Below are 15,876 nucleotides of genomic sequence, written 5' to 3'. Positions count from 1 at the left end.
CAAACCCCACAGAAAATGTCTTAATTCCTGCTCCTCCCACGAGGACCCAATCTTTAGCCACACATCTGATAAACTCCTATGGTGTTTGTAACTTGAAGTGCCAAGGGGTTGCAAAGTGCATGCTGCCTCTACTGACGCAGGGAGAACGGCTGTAAGATGGGGGGAAGTTTCAAAACAAGCCAGGGATCTGACTTTGAGTTGCACCAAGGAGCACCAAGGTGCTTCTTGCACTCAATTGCAGGCTAAGACGGCAACCATGGTTATCTGTTCTCCTTACACGATGGCGCTCCTTACCTCTTTAACAAGCTTCCCAAGGCTCTCTCTCAAAGCTTCCACAGTTTCTGACAGATCATGGAAGGAGGAATTGAAAGAAATTCGTCTCTGCAGGGAGAGAGAAAAGGAAACTAGAAGTCACTGCAAGGCACAGACAAAGAAATTAAATTCTTGTAAACACTCTTGTGAAGAACAGCAGCAAGGACTGTCTACACAGCAAAATACTTGATTGGGAAAGACAGAGCTGGCTTTCTGTGCAACCTTGAGCTTAAAATATCCTGGGCTTCAGCACCCCACAATGCAGTGGGGACACCCCTTTCCTTCCTCACAGGTTAGGTATGCAGATGCCATAACCAGAACCATCCCAATAAAATGCTAAATGCATGCACATACACTTACAGTGCAAAGCATGGCTTGCTTTCCAGGTCACAAAACAAGCACAGCCTACAGGACAGCATGTGGACAGACCTAAAATCCTGCAAGCCAGTGCCAAGAATGGGATGCAGAATCTACACAAGGGAGGAAAAGACCAGTTGGTGGACAAGCTTTCAGTGGGACTCCACAAATACCAGCTCAGATAACAGAGAACTCTTGCTGCAGTGTACATCAGCTTCATCACTCAAGTCCTCCCATCAGGCTTTGATGTTTTTTATCTAAACCAAGGATGTATTTTATATTTTAAAACAACCAGCTTCCATGAAACAGCTGACACTCACCATCATCACAACAGAAAGACTGACAGACTTCCAGAAGTGGAAGGCACAGCTTTCAGGAAACTATTTGCTGTAGGCAGGGAGATCTGCATGTAACTGGTGGGCCTGGGCTTTGGTTTGTGGGGTTCTTTTTCCCTTCTGTTCACATATCTGGATTACCTTGCATGGGAAACATTTGGACACAATCCTTCTTTCAAGGGAATGAAGATTAGAATAAATTCCTAAGATTTTACATTAGCAACTACACGTTGCAGCATCTGAAAGCATGCTAAACTTAAAACATTGTGACACACAGAGGAACAGCCAAGGCCCTTGATTTTAGCACACATCTTTTGGGCTGAAGCTTTTAATTTTGACATCCTTCCTAGGGTAATTTATGGAAACAAAGGAATGGAAAAGCCTCCAGGCTTTCACGTGTTCTAGTTGATTTCGCTGGAGGGTGATAAGACCTGGTCAGTGCCAGCTGGTGTAAATGGGCACTGTTCCACTGATCTGCCAGTGCATTTAAGACCCAGCTAACTTTTCTGAGCGCACAGTTAGTGCCTGCTCCAAAGCCAGTTGCAAATTCAGGGAGGGTCTCTATAACCTCTATGCATTTCTACTAAACACAGGTTCGGACAAATCAAAACATATTATTAGGGCTAAAAGAAAAGCAATTCAAACTCCCCACAGGCTAAGACCTTCAAGACATATTTAAAGAAATACAGTCAAGAAATATCAAAGCTACATAGCTGCACTACCACTTCAGCAACAAGACGACGTCGAAAATCCTAGGTTCGTGCATAACAGTAGACATGCTTGTTCAGCTCCATACACCTCATCAAGCACTACACAGATTTGTGTTGTTCACGGTATTCAGAGGTGATTCAGAGACAGCGTGGATGAGGAAGAGTTTTCTGATGATACTAATTGGTTCACAACAGTGAAAAGTCAAAAGCCAATTGCAAAGGATTAGTGAAAGGCCTCATGCTGACACACTGTTATAAAGTGCCAGATGAAATTCAGTGCTGCAAAGTAAGGTACATAGGGAGAAGACAGTTCTACCTTAAGATACCCTTTGATGACTCTGAACTAGCTACTGCCGCTCAGAAAGGGAGATCTTAGAATTACAGTGATAAAACAGATCAACATCAATACAAATCCACAGTGCAATCCCAGTTCTCAAGTACTATGTGCAATTTTGTGTTCTCCATCTCTGAAGGAACACTAGTACAGAAAAAGGCCACAAGTATCATTCAAGATAAGAATGGCTTATGAAGGAAGAACGATAGACCACTGTTCTTCCAGTGGGACCTATAATGACAAATAGAAGTTATGACAGAGGTCTGTAGAATTACAAATGGGATTGATAATGGCAACAGAGGATGATTGCTCACTGCACCTCATCATACAGGACTAAAGGGCTTCCAGTGAAAAGATCAGTTTAGAACAAACCAAAGGAGCTACGGCACACACAACTTAGTCAAAATGGAGAAATCCCATAGATACTATGTAATGCTGAAGGTACCAAAAGCTAATGTGGGTTTCAGAAAGGCTTAGAAGAACTCATGAAAGAAAAAAGCTTACGAAGTGCTATTAAACACCAAGATCCCAGCAGCACTGAGTTGCAAGCTACTGAAGAAGAGGACATCACATTGTGGAAACGTTACTATATACTTGTCCCATGCCTGCATTCTTTCACATGCCTCTGTTATGGGCCACTGCTGGGCTAGCACTCAGGACACTGAGCTGAACAGGACTTTGGTCTAACCCAGTATGCAAGTCTTAGGTGATTCAAGGAGTTTGCAAACCTTACCCTGAAATGTGAGGAGAACCCACCTATCCTTTCACACCCCAACATCCTGACCTTTCTTCCCTAACAAATTGACAGCACTCCAAGTTCATTTCTCACCAGAACTTGCAATGATGCTAGTGCTATGGAGGGAATTTTGCTTTCTTTACCACCACCCTTTGCACCCTAATGCCCACTCAGGGACCCTCTCACAAGTTATCTCCAGAGACAATGACAAAAATCAGTCACAAATGGCCAGTCTTCTTTGTACAGATGGGCATGTCATGAATTTCCCTGGAAAATAACTCCCTGCAGTGGCTTATTAAGTAGTTCTTTACATTCGTAAAAGCCCTCTAGATTCAGGGCTGCTCCAGTAAGATTGGTCCCACTGTGAGAGTGTCTTTAGCAGGTGTCTGCATTACATCTTGGGCAGGGGCAATGACTCATTTCCTGGTGAAATGCAGCAAAAAAAAAATCACCTATTCTTTCTAGGCACACTGTGGAAAGACAAAGTTCTAGCAGGTTTTGAACAGAACTGCCCTGGACAATTACTGTTAGTGGTTGGCAAGTCATGTCTTCATCTAGACTTGTCTTTTGGGGCAGCCAACATCATAAGACTCTTGAGGATACAGATTACACTGAGTGTGCTACAAGACTTAGAGACAAATACTTGAGATGACTAGAGTTGACTGCACAGTCAAGACAAGCCTTAAGCAAGTCCACCTGTCAGCTCCTGCTAGAGGGGATGGACAACTCGGTTTCTTGAACATCCAGGAGAATGCATGCGTTTGAAGTGTTGGGAGGTCGTAACAAAATTCAGACACTGCCTGCATCATACAAGCTCACTGTTCCTGCTTAATGAGACCACTCTGCCATGTTTGCTTTGAATTAGTTATTACAATATACTGAACTTAGCAGAAACTTTACACTGAACTTTGCAGAAAAATCATATGCTTTAAGCTTCTGCTTTTGTTTCCTGGAAGTCCCAAAGTACAGCTGTTTAAAAGCATGATATCATTGTGCTTGACTGAAAACACTCTCAAAAGAGCAAGGAAAGCCACAAGTTCAGTTGCAGCATGTATTTACATTAAGAGACCTTTTCTAAAGCCATTTTTCAACTGGAATGCATTTATTATTCAGTGCTTAGTTCATACTAACCATATGACAAAATACCACCTGTATGACAAAGGGAGAAAAAACAATTGGATTTTCATGTGCTCACCCACGCTCCTTCAAGGACCACTATAGTACACAAGCCACAACATATTTATGGCTTATTACAGACCCACACCACTGGAAACAAGTGTGTCAAAGCCCTTTTTAGGCAACGCTGCAGAGATGAAATCCCACAGGACTAGTCCGAATTGTCTTTGTCATTTAACCTTCCCCCCAAATAATTTTCAAAACCGGGGAGATTTGCAGAGGGAAAGCTGTCCCACAGACAGGTATTTTTATGATATAAGACAGTCCCTACCCACCACACCACCAGTCCAATGGAACACCTTACTGACACTACTCTTGCTAATCAGGGGTGCCTGTAACATTTCCCAAACCATGTAGTTCTTCCATGCGACAACTGCTGGCCTATCATAGGGAGAAAGCTGGAAAGGAAATTTGTGTGCATGCAATTAGAGGTACTGTTTCACTATTGCTCTCAAACCAGCTTCTCCTGCCTCACAGTCTCACTGACTACACTCAGTGCAAGGCAAACCTCAAAAAGAGAAGATCATAGAATCATAGAATCGTTTAGGTTGGAAAAGACCTTTAAGATCATCCAGTCCAACCATTAACCTACACTACCAAGCCCACTCTAGACTAATCAAGGGTAGACCAGACTAAACCATATCCCGAAGTGCCACATCTACCCGTTTTTTAAACGCCTCCAGGGATGGGGACTCCACCACCTCTCTGGGCAGCCTGTTCCAATGCCTGACCACCCTTTCCGTAAAGAAATTCTTCCTAATCTCCAGTCTAAACCTCCCCTGGCGCAGCTTAAGCCCATTTCCTCTTGTCCTATCGCTAGCTACTTGGGAGAAGAGACCAACACCCACCTCACTACAACCTCCTTTCAGGTAGTTGTAGAGAGCGATAAGGTCTCCCCTCAGCCTCCTCTTTTCCAGGCTAAACAACCCCAGTTCCCTCAGCCGCTCCTCATAAGACTTGTTCTCCAGACCCTTCACCAGCTTCGTTGCCCGCCTCTGAACACGCTCCAGCACCTCAATGTCTTTCTTGTAGTGAGGGGCCCAAAACTGGACACAGTATTCCAGGTGCGGCCTCACCAGCGCCGAGTACAGGGGGACAATCACCTCCCTGCTCCTGCTGGCCACAGCATTCCTGATACAAGCCAGGATGCTGTTGGCCTTCTTGGCCACCTGGGCACACTGCTGGCTCAAGTTCAGCCGGCTATCTACTAACACCCCCAGATCCTTTTCGGCCAGGCAGCTTTCCAGCCACTCCTCCCCAAGCCTGTAGCGTTGCATGGGGTTGTTGTGACCGAAGTGCAGGACCCGGCACTTGGCCTTGTTGAACCTCATACAGTTGGCCACGGCCCATCGATCCAGTCTGTCCAGGTCCCTCTGCAGGGCCATCCTACCCTCGAGCAGATCGACACTCCCACCCAACTTGGTGTCGTCTGCAAACTTACTGAGGGTGCACTCGATCCCCTCATCCAGATCATTGATAAAGATATTGAACAAGACTGGCCCTAAAACAGAGCCCTGGGGAACACTGCTCGTGACCGGCCGCCAACTGGACTTAACACCATTTATCACTACTCTCTGGGCTCGGCCACCCAACCAGTTCTTTACCCAGCGAAGAGTAAGCCTGTCTAAGCCGTGAGCTGCCAGCTTCCCGAGGAGGATATTATGCGAGACGGTGTCAAAAGCTTTGCTAAAGTCGAGGTAGATGACATCCACAGCCTTTCCATCATCTACCAGGCGGGTCACCAGGTCATAGAAGGAGATCAGGTTGGTCAAGCAGGACCTGCCTTTCGTGAACCCATGCTGGCTGGGCCTGATCCCCTGGTTGACCTGTACTTGCCTGTGGAGTTCGCTCAAGATGAACCTCTCCATAATCTTCCCCGGCACCGAGGTCAGGCTGACAGGCCTGTAGTTCCCCAGGTCCTCCTTCCGGCCCTTCTTATAGATGGGCGTCACATTGGCAAGCCTCCAGTCATCAGGGACCTCCCCTGTTAACCAGGACTGTTGATAGATGATGGAAAGTGGCTTGGCAAGCTCCTCTGCCAGCTCCCTCAGTACTCTCGGGTGGATCCCATCCGGCCCCATAGACTTGTGAGCGTCCAGGTGGCATAGCAGGTCATTAACTGCTTCCTCCTGGACTATGAGGGCTCCATTCTGGTCCCTATCCCTATCCTCTTGCTCAAGGGCCTGAGTACCCTGGGGATGACCGGTCTGGCTGTTGAACACAGAGGCAAAGGCGGCGTTAAGTACTTCAGCCTTTTCCTTGTCCTCGGTGACAATGTTCCCCCCCACATCCAGCAAAGAATGGAGATCCTCCTTGGCTCTCCTTTTATTGCTGATGTACTTATAAAAGCATTTTTTATTGTCTTTTACAGCACTGGCCAGATTGAGTTCTAGCTGGGCTTTTGCCTTTCTAATTTCCTCCCTGCAGGACCTAACAAGATCCCTGTACTCCTCCTGAGCTGCCCGCCCCTTCTGCCAAAGGCGGTAGACTCTCCTTTTTTCCCTGAGTCCCCGCAAAAGCTCCCTATTCAGCCAGGCCGGTCGATTTCCCCGCCGGTTGGTCTTACGACACACGGGGACAGCCCGCTCCTGCGCCCTTAAGACTTCCTTCTTGAAGAGGGCCCAGCCTTCCTGGACCCCTTTGCCCTTCAGGACCGCCTCCCAAGGGACTTTCCCAACCAGGGTCCTGAAGAGGGCAAAGTCTGCCCTCCGGAAGTCCATGGTAATAGTTTTGGTGCCCCTCCGCTTAGCATCACCCAAAATTGAGAACTTTATCATGTCGTGGTCGCTAAGCCCGAGACGGCCTCCGACCTCGACATTTCCCACAAGCCCTTCTCTGTTGGTAAACAGCAGGTCAAGCGGGGCACCTCCCCTGGTAGGCTCGCTTACCAGCTGCATTAGAAAGTTATCCCCCACATGCTCTAGGAACTTCCAAGACTGCTGCCTCTCTGCTGTGTGGTATTTCCAGCAGATGTCTGGCAAGTTGAAGTCCCCCATGAGAACAAGGGCTAGCGATTGCGACACTTCTGCCAGCCGCTTATAGAATGCCTCATCTACCTCTACCTCCTGGTTGGGTGGTCTATAGCAGACTCCCAACAGGACATCCGCCTTTCCAGCCTTCCCCCTCATCCTTACCCATAAGCATTCCACCTTGTCATCACCACTGTCAAGCTCTATGCAGTCGAAACACTCCCTAACATACAGAGCCACCCCACCGCCTTTCCTACCCTGCCTATCCCTTCTGAAGAGCTTATAGCCCTCCAGTGCAGCACTCCAGTCATGAGGGTCGTCCCACCACGTTTCCGTGATGGCGACTATGTCATAGTCATCCTGCTGCACAAGGGCCTCCAGCTCCTCCTGTTTGTTGCCCATGCTACGTGCATTGCTGTACATGCACTTAAGCTGGGCTGTCGATTTTGCCCCCAATGTTGCCATGCCGCCCCTGGGCTCCTTACTAGCGGGCCTGTTTATATCCCCTTCCCCCTTCAAACCTAGTTTAAAGCCCTCTCAATGAGTCCCGCCAACTCTTGGGCGAGAATCCTTTTCCCCCTTGGAGACAGCCGATCTCCATCAGCCGCCAGCAGGCCCGGTGCCGTGTAGACCTCCCTGTGATCGAAGAACCCAAAATTCCACCGATGGCACCAGCCTCTGAGCCACCTGTTAATCAGGTGAGTTTTCCCATTCCTTTCAGTGTTCCTTGCTGCCACTGACGGGATAGAGGAAAACACAACCTGTGCTCCTGATCCTGCGAGCAATCGCCCCAGTGCCCTGAAGTCCCTCTTCATTGGCCTAGGACTTCTCTCTGCAATCTCGTCACTGCCCACCTGTATAACCAGCAGTGGGTAATAATCGGAGGGCCTCACGAGGTCAGGCAGTTTCCTCGTAATGTCCCTAACCCGGGCCCCAGGGAGGCAGCAGACTTCCCTGTGGGATGGGTCCGGGCGGCAGATGAGTTCACAAGGGGCTTGTACAGGATGTCCTATACCCTGTAGTACTTACTCTTAGCCAAAAGGCTTCAGAGAATGGATGAAGATTAAGACATGGGTCCTGGAAAGGAAATTTGACTTTTTGAAACACTGGTTGCTTCTAGTGGAGTGAATACTCAGTCAAGAAGGAAAGCTGATCCTCTTCCTTGGTGCCCTGTCATCACACCCAATATTCTGCTGGGTTTTGATCTAAACAGCCCACCCCAAATAGGTTCTTACATAAGAAAAAATAAGGACACACACTTTGAGCTCCCTACCACACCTCTGTGTGCTTGGCTCTGTTTTCTCATCCTACAGAGCTGGCTAAATTGAAGTCATACAAAGGATCAGTGGCAGAGCTAGAAATGCTAGTGGAAAAATTTAATTAGAAGTCCTTCTTTGTCTTAACTGTACTATTGCACTTTGGGCAATGCTCAAGCTGTTCTGGACAGAACTGATGAGCAGGTATATAAAGAAAAGTCTTTATTTCTGCCTTTCTTTTTAAAAAACTTCCTTATCAGTGCTGTGGCATTTAGAGTCACGCATTTCACCATGCATGCACTTTAATTTCCTTTTTAAAACTGTGTGCTGTCCATTATTTGCTAGTAATTACTGTTTTGCTGTGAGATACCTAGAACACTTATAGTTTCCTCAGGCTGCAAATGCACGTACACTTCAAGCCGGCAGAAGCAGGTGTTGATGTCAGGGTCTCAGCCCACACATACATGCCCTGACCACTGTAACATCCCCTTCATGTTTCAGTACAAATGTTTTTGTAAGCACACAATCAAGTCGGTCATTTTTAATCCAGATCAATTCCGTGATGTAATTTACTGCATCATCTCACAGAGGGAACAACAAACAGGAATGCACAAGGGCAGGAACAAGCATGTGGATGCTGGCCTGAGTCTTCTGGATTAAGTTCAAGAAACTATAGCCACTCTACTGCCCAGACACCTGAGTGGCAAAAACTCCCGTTTTACTACTCAAGCCCTTGGTGTTGAATTTACACGGTTCTTGCACACAGCCGCAAGTCCTTTTCACCCCAATTGTACTGACCTAATCCTATTAAGATGCTGCCTCTCCATAAATCACAGAATGCTGCAACCAGTGGAGTCCAAGTCCCACTACATGAGCCAAAAAACTGCCTCTGAATTGCTGCTGTTGTACCTGCATTTGATTTGGCCCTTACGTTTACTTACTGAAATACCATGCTGTGAAGTACATCAAGGGGATTAAGCAAAAAAATTAAAAATAAATCTCTGGGCAAATTGTTGGCATTGGTTTACAGGCTCTGTAGTAGCTACGGTGCATGCTAGCTTCAGTGTGCACATCCAAGATTTGATCCACTGTGCCTTTAATAATCTATATCAAAAGCCTCCTTTGTTCATGAACAGAAGTTCCCTCTTTGTTCAAAGATGTTACTGCAGGTCAAGGCACTTTTTAGCCTTTAAAGACACTAAGTTTCAAACGTGTTGGTCATGATCCTAGAGTTAATTTATTCATTTTGCCTGGCCACAGTGAAGTCAGTTGGGTTTTATTTCACTCACTGATGCATTACAGCAGCTTAACTAGAGGGTAGCCTGTGACATTTTTCTGAGGAGAACTGTGGACCTTTACTAGACACTGTACAATACCCAGCAAGTTTAGAACTGCTAGCTTCTGGACTCAAGCTTTTTTCCCCTGAAGCCAAGATCATGATCCCACTTCTCAGAAGTCCCCCAATATTGCACATAATGTCTTAATCTACTTTGCTGTTGCCAAGTGGCACAGAGTGGCTTGTGACTGCTTTCTTTCACCAACAAACAATACAGATGTAACAACACAGATACACTCAGTACCAGCTTCTGTCAGCTAAGTTGTAGAGACTTCCATAAATGAGAAAAGCAAGACTGAGTCTCCAGAGGGCCCAGAAGACCAATAGTGAGTTGTACTATAGCTAGCTATTTTCATCCCCTTCAGTCCCCAAAATTCTAGCATCTCTGAATGATTTAAAGTAAATGCACGCATATACATCTAACTGAACACAAGAAACTGCTTATAGCCATTCCTTTTCAAACAGCCCATCTTTGTTATGGGGACAATTTTAGTGCTGTTACCTCATCTTGTAACGCTTATGATTATCTTACTCTTCAGAAAGAAAGAAAACATGCAGATGGAGGACACGTGGAAAACAGAAGATGAACTGTGGAGAGAAGTATCTGACCACCATGTACTGTGCAGAAGAGTAACATGATTCCAGTACTTGATAATGACCCTCTTTGACTGGGGACAAAGCCAACCAAGTGGTATATGACTTTGGGTCCTGAAAGGCTCATCAAATCTGGAAACTCACACAGCCAAAGTGTTTCTTTCTTCCACAGCAGACAATACAGCATTTGTTTTAGTGGGTAACAGAGTAGGTTCTGTGGTCTCTTCTTCTCTCCACTGGTATTTCCACCATTAACTTCCTCAAACTTTTGTATTTTACCAGATATTGCAGACCTATAACAAAGCATCACTGGGGTTTCCTAGATAAACAGCTAAGCCTGCTCCAGTCTCCAATCACGCCCTAAACAACGTATTTTCCTGAAGTTCATTGAATTGTTGCTCCAAAACCCATTCGGTTTGTCAATCTTTGAAACAGGGCTTTAAAATTTGACTCTTCTTTGTATGAATTAAACCTGCTCAAAGGTTGTGGCTTGCCACTGGCTAGAAACTTCTGCACTGAGTGATCCCATGGTTAAGGGCAGAGGGTGGTGGTTTTAGCACTCAGCACAGGCCAGTCTAACATCTCGGCTCATTCCAGCCAAGACACAACATCTGACCAAAACACAGGGACAACCAAGAACCTGTTTGTTACTACACAGCATAAATATTTTCCTCTTGACAAATTGAACTGCAGACCACACACATTTATGCTCTGCAAGTACCACACTGCAACAGGAAGGGTAAGAACGACAGGAAGAAGCAACATTGTTCATGCTCCAGTGATAAAGACCATCTTTCTTCTTTCTTACTGCCAATGAATAGTTCACTCTGGAAATGCAGGGATTAATTCCTAGACTGAAAGCCGTACAAAATGTCATTGTGTCAACAACAGCCTCTCACAGGTGGGACCAGTGGACTCACCTGAAGGGGCTTCAAAGGATTCAGGTTAGCACGGAAAGCTTGTTCAGCTGCATGGAGTTTTTCCTTTGGCAAGGTGCAAATGAAGGCTTCAGAGTCCATGGCCACTGTCTGATTTCGGATTGTAAGAAATTCAGACAGTGTCGAGCTATTGCAGAGATCTCGCAGTCGCATTCGGTAACCAGACACAATGACCTGGAAAAGTGGGGAAAGCATGTAAGTCTCCCTTCGTGTAAGGTTCATAGCACAAAACTGGTTATCACCTAGACAAAACTAACCATTCATAACATTTCCAGATAGAGGTAAGAGAGCATTTTTCTCTACAAGTTGCACAGCCCGTCAGGCAAACTCAATTCCAGGAAAAACATGTTTCCCTGCTGAGTACATGGGGGAGAAGTCCTGGGGGAGGCAGGTCTCTCTCCACTTCTCCACACACACACACAGAGCAGCAGTGAGCCTGTCCTCCACAGCAGCCATTTCCTCCAACCAAGGGTACATGCATTGCCCAATCTTCAGTCTTCTGGGAACTGAGCCACAGAGACAAAACAAGGCTTGTGACCAGACACAAGTCTGGCAAATGTATGTGAAGGGTGAAAGACCTACATCCCAAACTCCTTAGATATATCTGCCAGACACATTTTCTGTACTGTTCTGGATCAGGATCACCTTCTCCCTTAGCTCTGAAGTATCTCTTTACTAACTGCTGAGATAAACATTTTCCAGTGTTTTGGGGCAGATAAAGTATCAGTGAAAAATTTATCTTACTGGTTGCAACAAAAAAGAGAAAAGATCCTAGAGTCTTCTTTCACAGGCATATTTTATTTGGGTGATGGTTTGCTTGTCAATAGTGTTTTCTAATCCACAACCAACCACCTTATTCATGAAAGAAATGCATAAAACTCCTCTGAACCCAGTCCTTTTCAGACCCGATGGCCTAGTTTCTTTTAATTTCAGTTTAACTAGTTTCAGTTACAGGATTTAGGTTTGCTGAACAGCCAACAGGTCCATGTCAAACAGGTGCACACTGCATAAAAGTGTGATAAACACAAGGAAAATCCAGAGTCTTCCATTGGAAAGAATTTTTGGTTTGCCTTGGGGCTACACGGAGGGAACAATTTTATTGTAAAGGCACAGTGAACAACAGCTTTACACTTCATTTCTTCCTTCTGTTCTTTTGTAACACCCAGTGTGCATTGCCCAACTTCCAGCAACAACTAAAGAGGATTGATCTACATCCCAGAAGAGTTAACAGTTCCTGAGTCATGCTGGTAAGTCTGAAAATTTTCTTGTCTTTCAAAACCAAAAGGCCCTCAATAATCCAGGGGGAAAAAGCACACTACGTTCAGAAAACAAGCAGATGGAACTGATAGGACAGGGAAGAGATTTCTAATGCAACACTTGTGCAAACTTTTAACTTTAGTCTGCATCCACATGCCAAAACCAGGATGTTTCCATGCTGCATGCTCAGCTGAATAAATGGGATAGCTCTCGCATCAAAAAGGCTGGCCTTTTGAAAAAGTTTGGGTGGCTTTTTTTGCCAGCAGAGATTGTACCACCATCATAGACATGCTGAAAAGAAGATATTCCTGTGGCACTGGAATGCCACTCAGGAGACCCGGGATCAGTCTAAAGTAGCTTCCCTGGGTGGACATAACAAAAACCAGTGTCTCCCAGTGCCTTGGTGCTCACTCAAAAAAGTGAAGGTGAACAATCCTTCTACCATCCCCTCTGTCTGTCCACCTTTCCTCTCTGATCTGAAGCTCTTTTGGAGAAAAGCCACTCTTTCCAAACACAGTGAGAGGTCCCTAGCATGTAACCCTAGAACAAAGGCCCTGCCTATACCCGCAAATTAAAACACCCAGTCACACCAAGCCAATTCTCTGCAACCATTTCAAGTCATCTGAAGCCATGGTATCTTCAACAGGCAAATATATTCTAAGCGACAGGTGAAGCCCCCTAAGCACTCTCAAAATGCCAGGCTGATGTCTGAGAGCAGTCACAGGTGACTGTTTTGTGCTCACAGGTTGCATCGTTCTCCCCTGGGACTGCCCCTGCTGTATGAAACAGGGAGACTTCTTCCAGGCAGCATGTGCCCTGGCCATTACTATTCACTCCTCCCTGCCATTCAACACATCATGCTGCAGCCCTGGCCCAGGAACTCACTTTGCCCCTGCAGCTTTTCACAGATAGGACCTACTCCTTCCACCCAAGCTGTGTTACAGCTGTCTGGCCACGCCTGGACGACGACAGCATACCGGACCCGATTAGATAGTTGCTTGCCCACTGCTGATCCACGCTGCCCCACACCCTTCTGAGCACACGTGGCACTACTGGAGAAACACAAGGTTGACTCACTCTGCCCCAGGAAGCAACATGCCCATCAAGAAAGGCTTTGACCATTTTTATGTATTTGCACTCTATTCAGTATGCTGGATACATGACCCTGCTTGGCATGCTGGAGTACTGTCACTACAGTAATACCAGTGAACAACAGTCCTGTCCCATCTCCTTGGTGATCTCAGTTCCTTACTTGCTTGCAAATCATAACTTCTGGGCTTGCTGAACAACCACAGGACACTAACAGACTGAAGGAGAAGGCTGTATTTGTATTTGGCTGTATTTGAGAGGTTTGCAATACTCTGAATAGGCCCTTCTATATGACCTTGTGAATGAAGCTGTGACCCACTTGTACAGTCAGAGACCAAACAACTATTGCCTATTAATGCTGCAGTCACTATGCAGCTCAGTAGTGAGGTCAGATCTCCACCTCAGATCTCCAGCAAATCAAAGGGGTCCATTTTGTGAGTTAGATAAAGTCATCCGGCAGGAAGAGAGAGCTCTGCCCCTCAATTATTAACTGTTCTAGAAAAGTGCTCAAAGACAAGATGTGGTGGGCCACTGCTGTCCTCTGCAGCTTACTGCCGTGTTGCTCAGATTAGCTCTTCCTGCCATCCCAGAGCTCAAACTTCTGTTAAGACTAAACATCATTCCTAATGCTCTAGCAGAATCAGCACAAGAATTCCACAAACAAGAACAAAGCTTAAAGCATTCAAGCAAGAACTAGCCAACTGATTCCCCTTCACCACCCTTCAGACACGTTATGTAGATAAAAGCTAAGCTTTTCCTCTCCTTCCACTGGCTTTGCCATATACAACCGATAGAATAGGGCAGTCACACAATGTAAGGTCAGAGCTAGCTTTTTGCCTTTCCGAAAATCTTTCTGCCTTTCCATCAGCTTAGGGGGAATGCCTATATTGTTGTTGCTGAAGCCTTCTGGTTATTCTTGCAGAACCATCCGTAGCATGATTCTGTTTTAACTGAACGTGAATTTCAGGCAAATTAGTTTCACGTAAAACAAAACTTGCAGCCTAAAATGGGTAGGAATTTTTTTTTCCACTTTACTTTTTTTAGTGGAACATATCCGTAACTTGTAGGATTCATTATCAAACTGCGCTAAACAGAAGGCTTGATAGAAGTCACTGAAGAATGAGACAACTTGTGCGAAGGGGGACAGCATCTGTAACTACATGAAAACAAAGTCTGAAAGGACTAGTAATCAATTGCACTTCAAAGAAAAGATCTGATCTGGACTTAGGAACTAGAATAGATTTCCTTCTCCTTTTGCACATTACCTTTTGCACCGCCGTAAGAGAACTACAAGTCTTCCTTTGCAGTCTGAAGCAACCAGTTCTGACTTCTGCTATTAGAAAGGATGCTGGTGGACTAATTCATCCAGCCTAGCAACAAACATGTTCTGAGCTTGACAATGGCAGACAGCCATCCCAAGACAGAAGCTCCAGCCCACTGTCACTGTTGCCTATGTTTATGAAGGCAATCATGGGAGCACTCAGGAGTTTCATTTGAGATGAGGACTCTCTCATACTACATAGTGTACAAATTTACTGTCTAAATTTACTGTCTGTTTTGAAGAGTTGGCCACAGACCGAAAAGCATGCCTCCTGCTGCTGCACAGGAATTTAAGGTAGAGCAACACACAGAACCTCTGCTCCAGTCCATGCTGAGTGACCAAACAACCACCTCATTTTTATTTCTGATCAAAGTAAAACAGTTCGAACAGCACTAACTACCAAGCTAATTAATGTTTTAGCAGAGGGTGGGAGGAAACACCAAACCACCACACCAGGAAAGAAGAAATTCCATTTAGCCTCAAGGGTACTAGGCTATTTTCTTACACAGATCAGAACATTTGCATGTGGGTCTCAGAGTCCTTTTATAGCTTACAACCAAAGAAGACAGTGAATTGAGGACAACAGGGAAGAGAGAAGCAGGGATTACATTTTGTTCTGTTTTTGTACAGAGGGCTCCTGCATTGTGGATCTTGGCACTATGGTTAAACAGTAGACAAGCATTATGTTAGTGGTTAAAAGCGCTATTTACCTGCTGGAGGTTGACCTCTGCATCCAGTAGCTCCTCTACTGAGGATGATGGCATGGACACATTATGATGGAGGAAGTCTGACAACGTCTCGTTGTCAACCAGGAAATCCCGAAGTTTCAAGTCTGGAATGTGACAAAACAAGCAACATTCTGGTCAGGGCAAAGCCAAAAGGAAACTCATGTGAGAGCTCTGTACAGGAAAAGCAAAGCCGACAAACGGGGGAGAGGGAATTACACAAACCATAGCACAAAGGGAAAAGAGGAGCTGCTGGCAAAGTGCTCTGAAACTTGGCAGCTTTCAGAGATGTCAATCCATGATATCTTGATCTCAAAAAAAAAAAAAAAACAAACCTTTAAAAACAACTCCCTTTAACATCACACTACTTCAGCTCAATTTGCACATACATACACAGAAGCAGCAAGGCACACCAAGCTGCTCCCTGATCT

At 45.7% G+C, this 15,876-nt stretch overlaps 1 protein-coding gene across 3 annotated transcripts in view; it reads right to left on the bottom strand.

Moving 5' to 3' along the window:
- Positions 1–15,876, bottom strand: part of ABCA1 (ATP binding cassette subfamily A member 1) — a 104,573-nt gene that overhangs the window by 40,268 nt on the left and 48,429 nt on the right. For all 3 annotated transcript variants that reach the window (XM_075726420.1, XM_075726423.1, XM_075726422.1), the window contains exons 6-8: positions 15,431–15,552; positions 11,036–11,227; positions 295–381 (exon numbers count right to left, since the gene is read on the bottom strand). In XM_075726420.1, coding sequence (XP_075582535.1) covers positions 295–381; positions 11,036–11,227; positions 15,431–15,552 — 401 coding nt within the window. The remainder of the gene's footprint in view (positions 1–294; positions 382–11,035; positions 11,228–15,430; positions 15,553–15,876) is intronic.

Source organism: Pelecanus crispus, chromosome Z, assembly GCF_030463565.1.
Source record: "Pelecanus crispus isolate bPelCri1 chromosome Z, bPelCri1.pri, whole genome shotgun sequence".
Taxonomy (NCBI): Eukaryota; Metazoa; Chordata; class Aves; order Pelecaniformes; family Pelecanidae; genus Pelecanus; species Pelecanus crispus.
The sequence above is the reverse complement of the archived record's forward strand: the minus strand, read 5'-3'. Positions and strand labels throughout refer to the sequence as shown.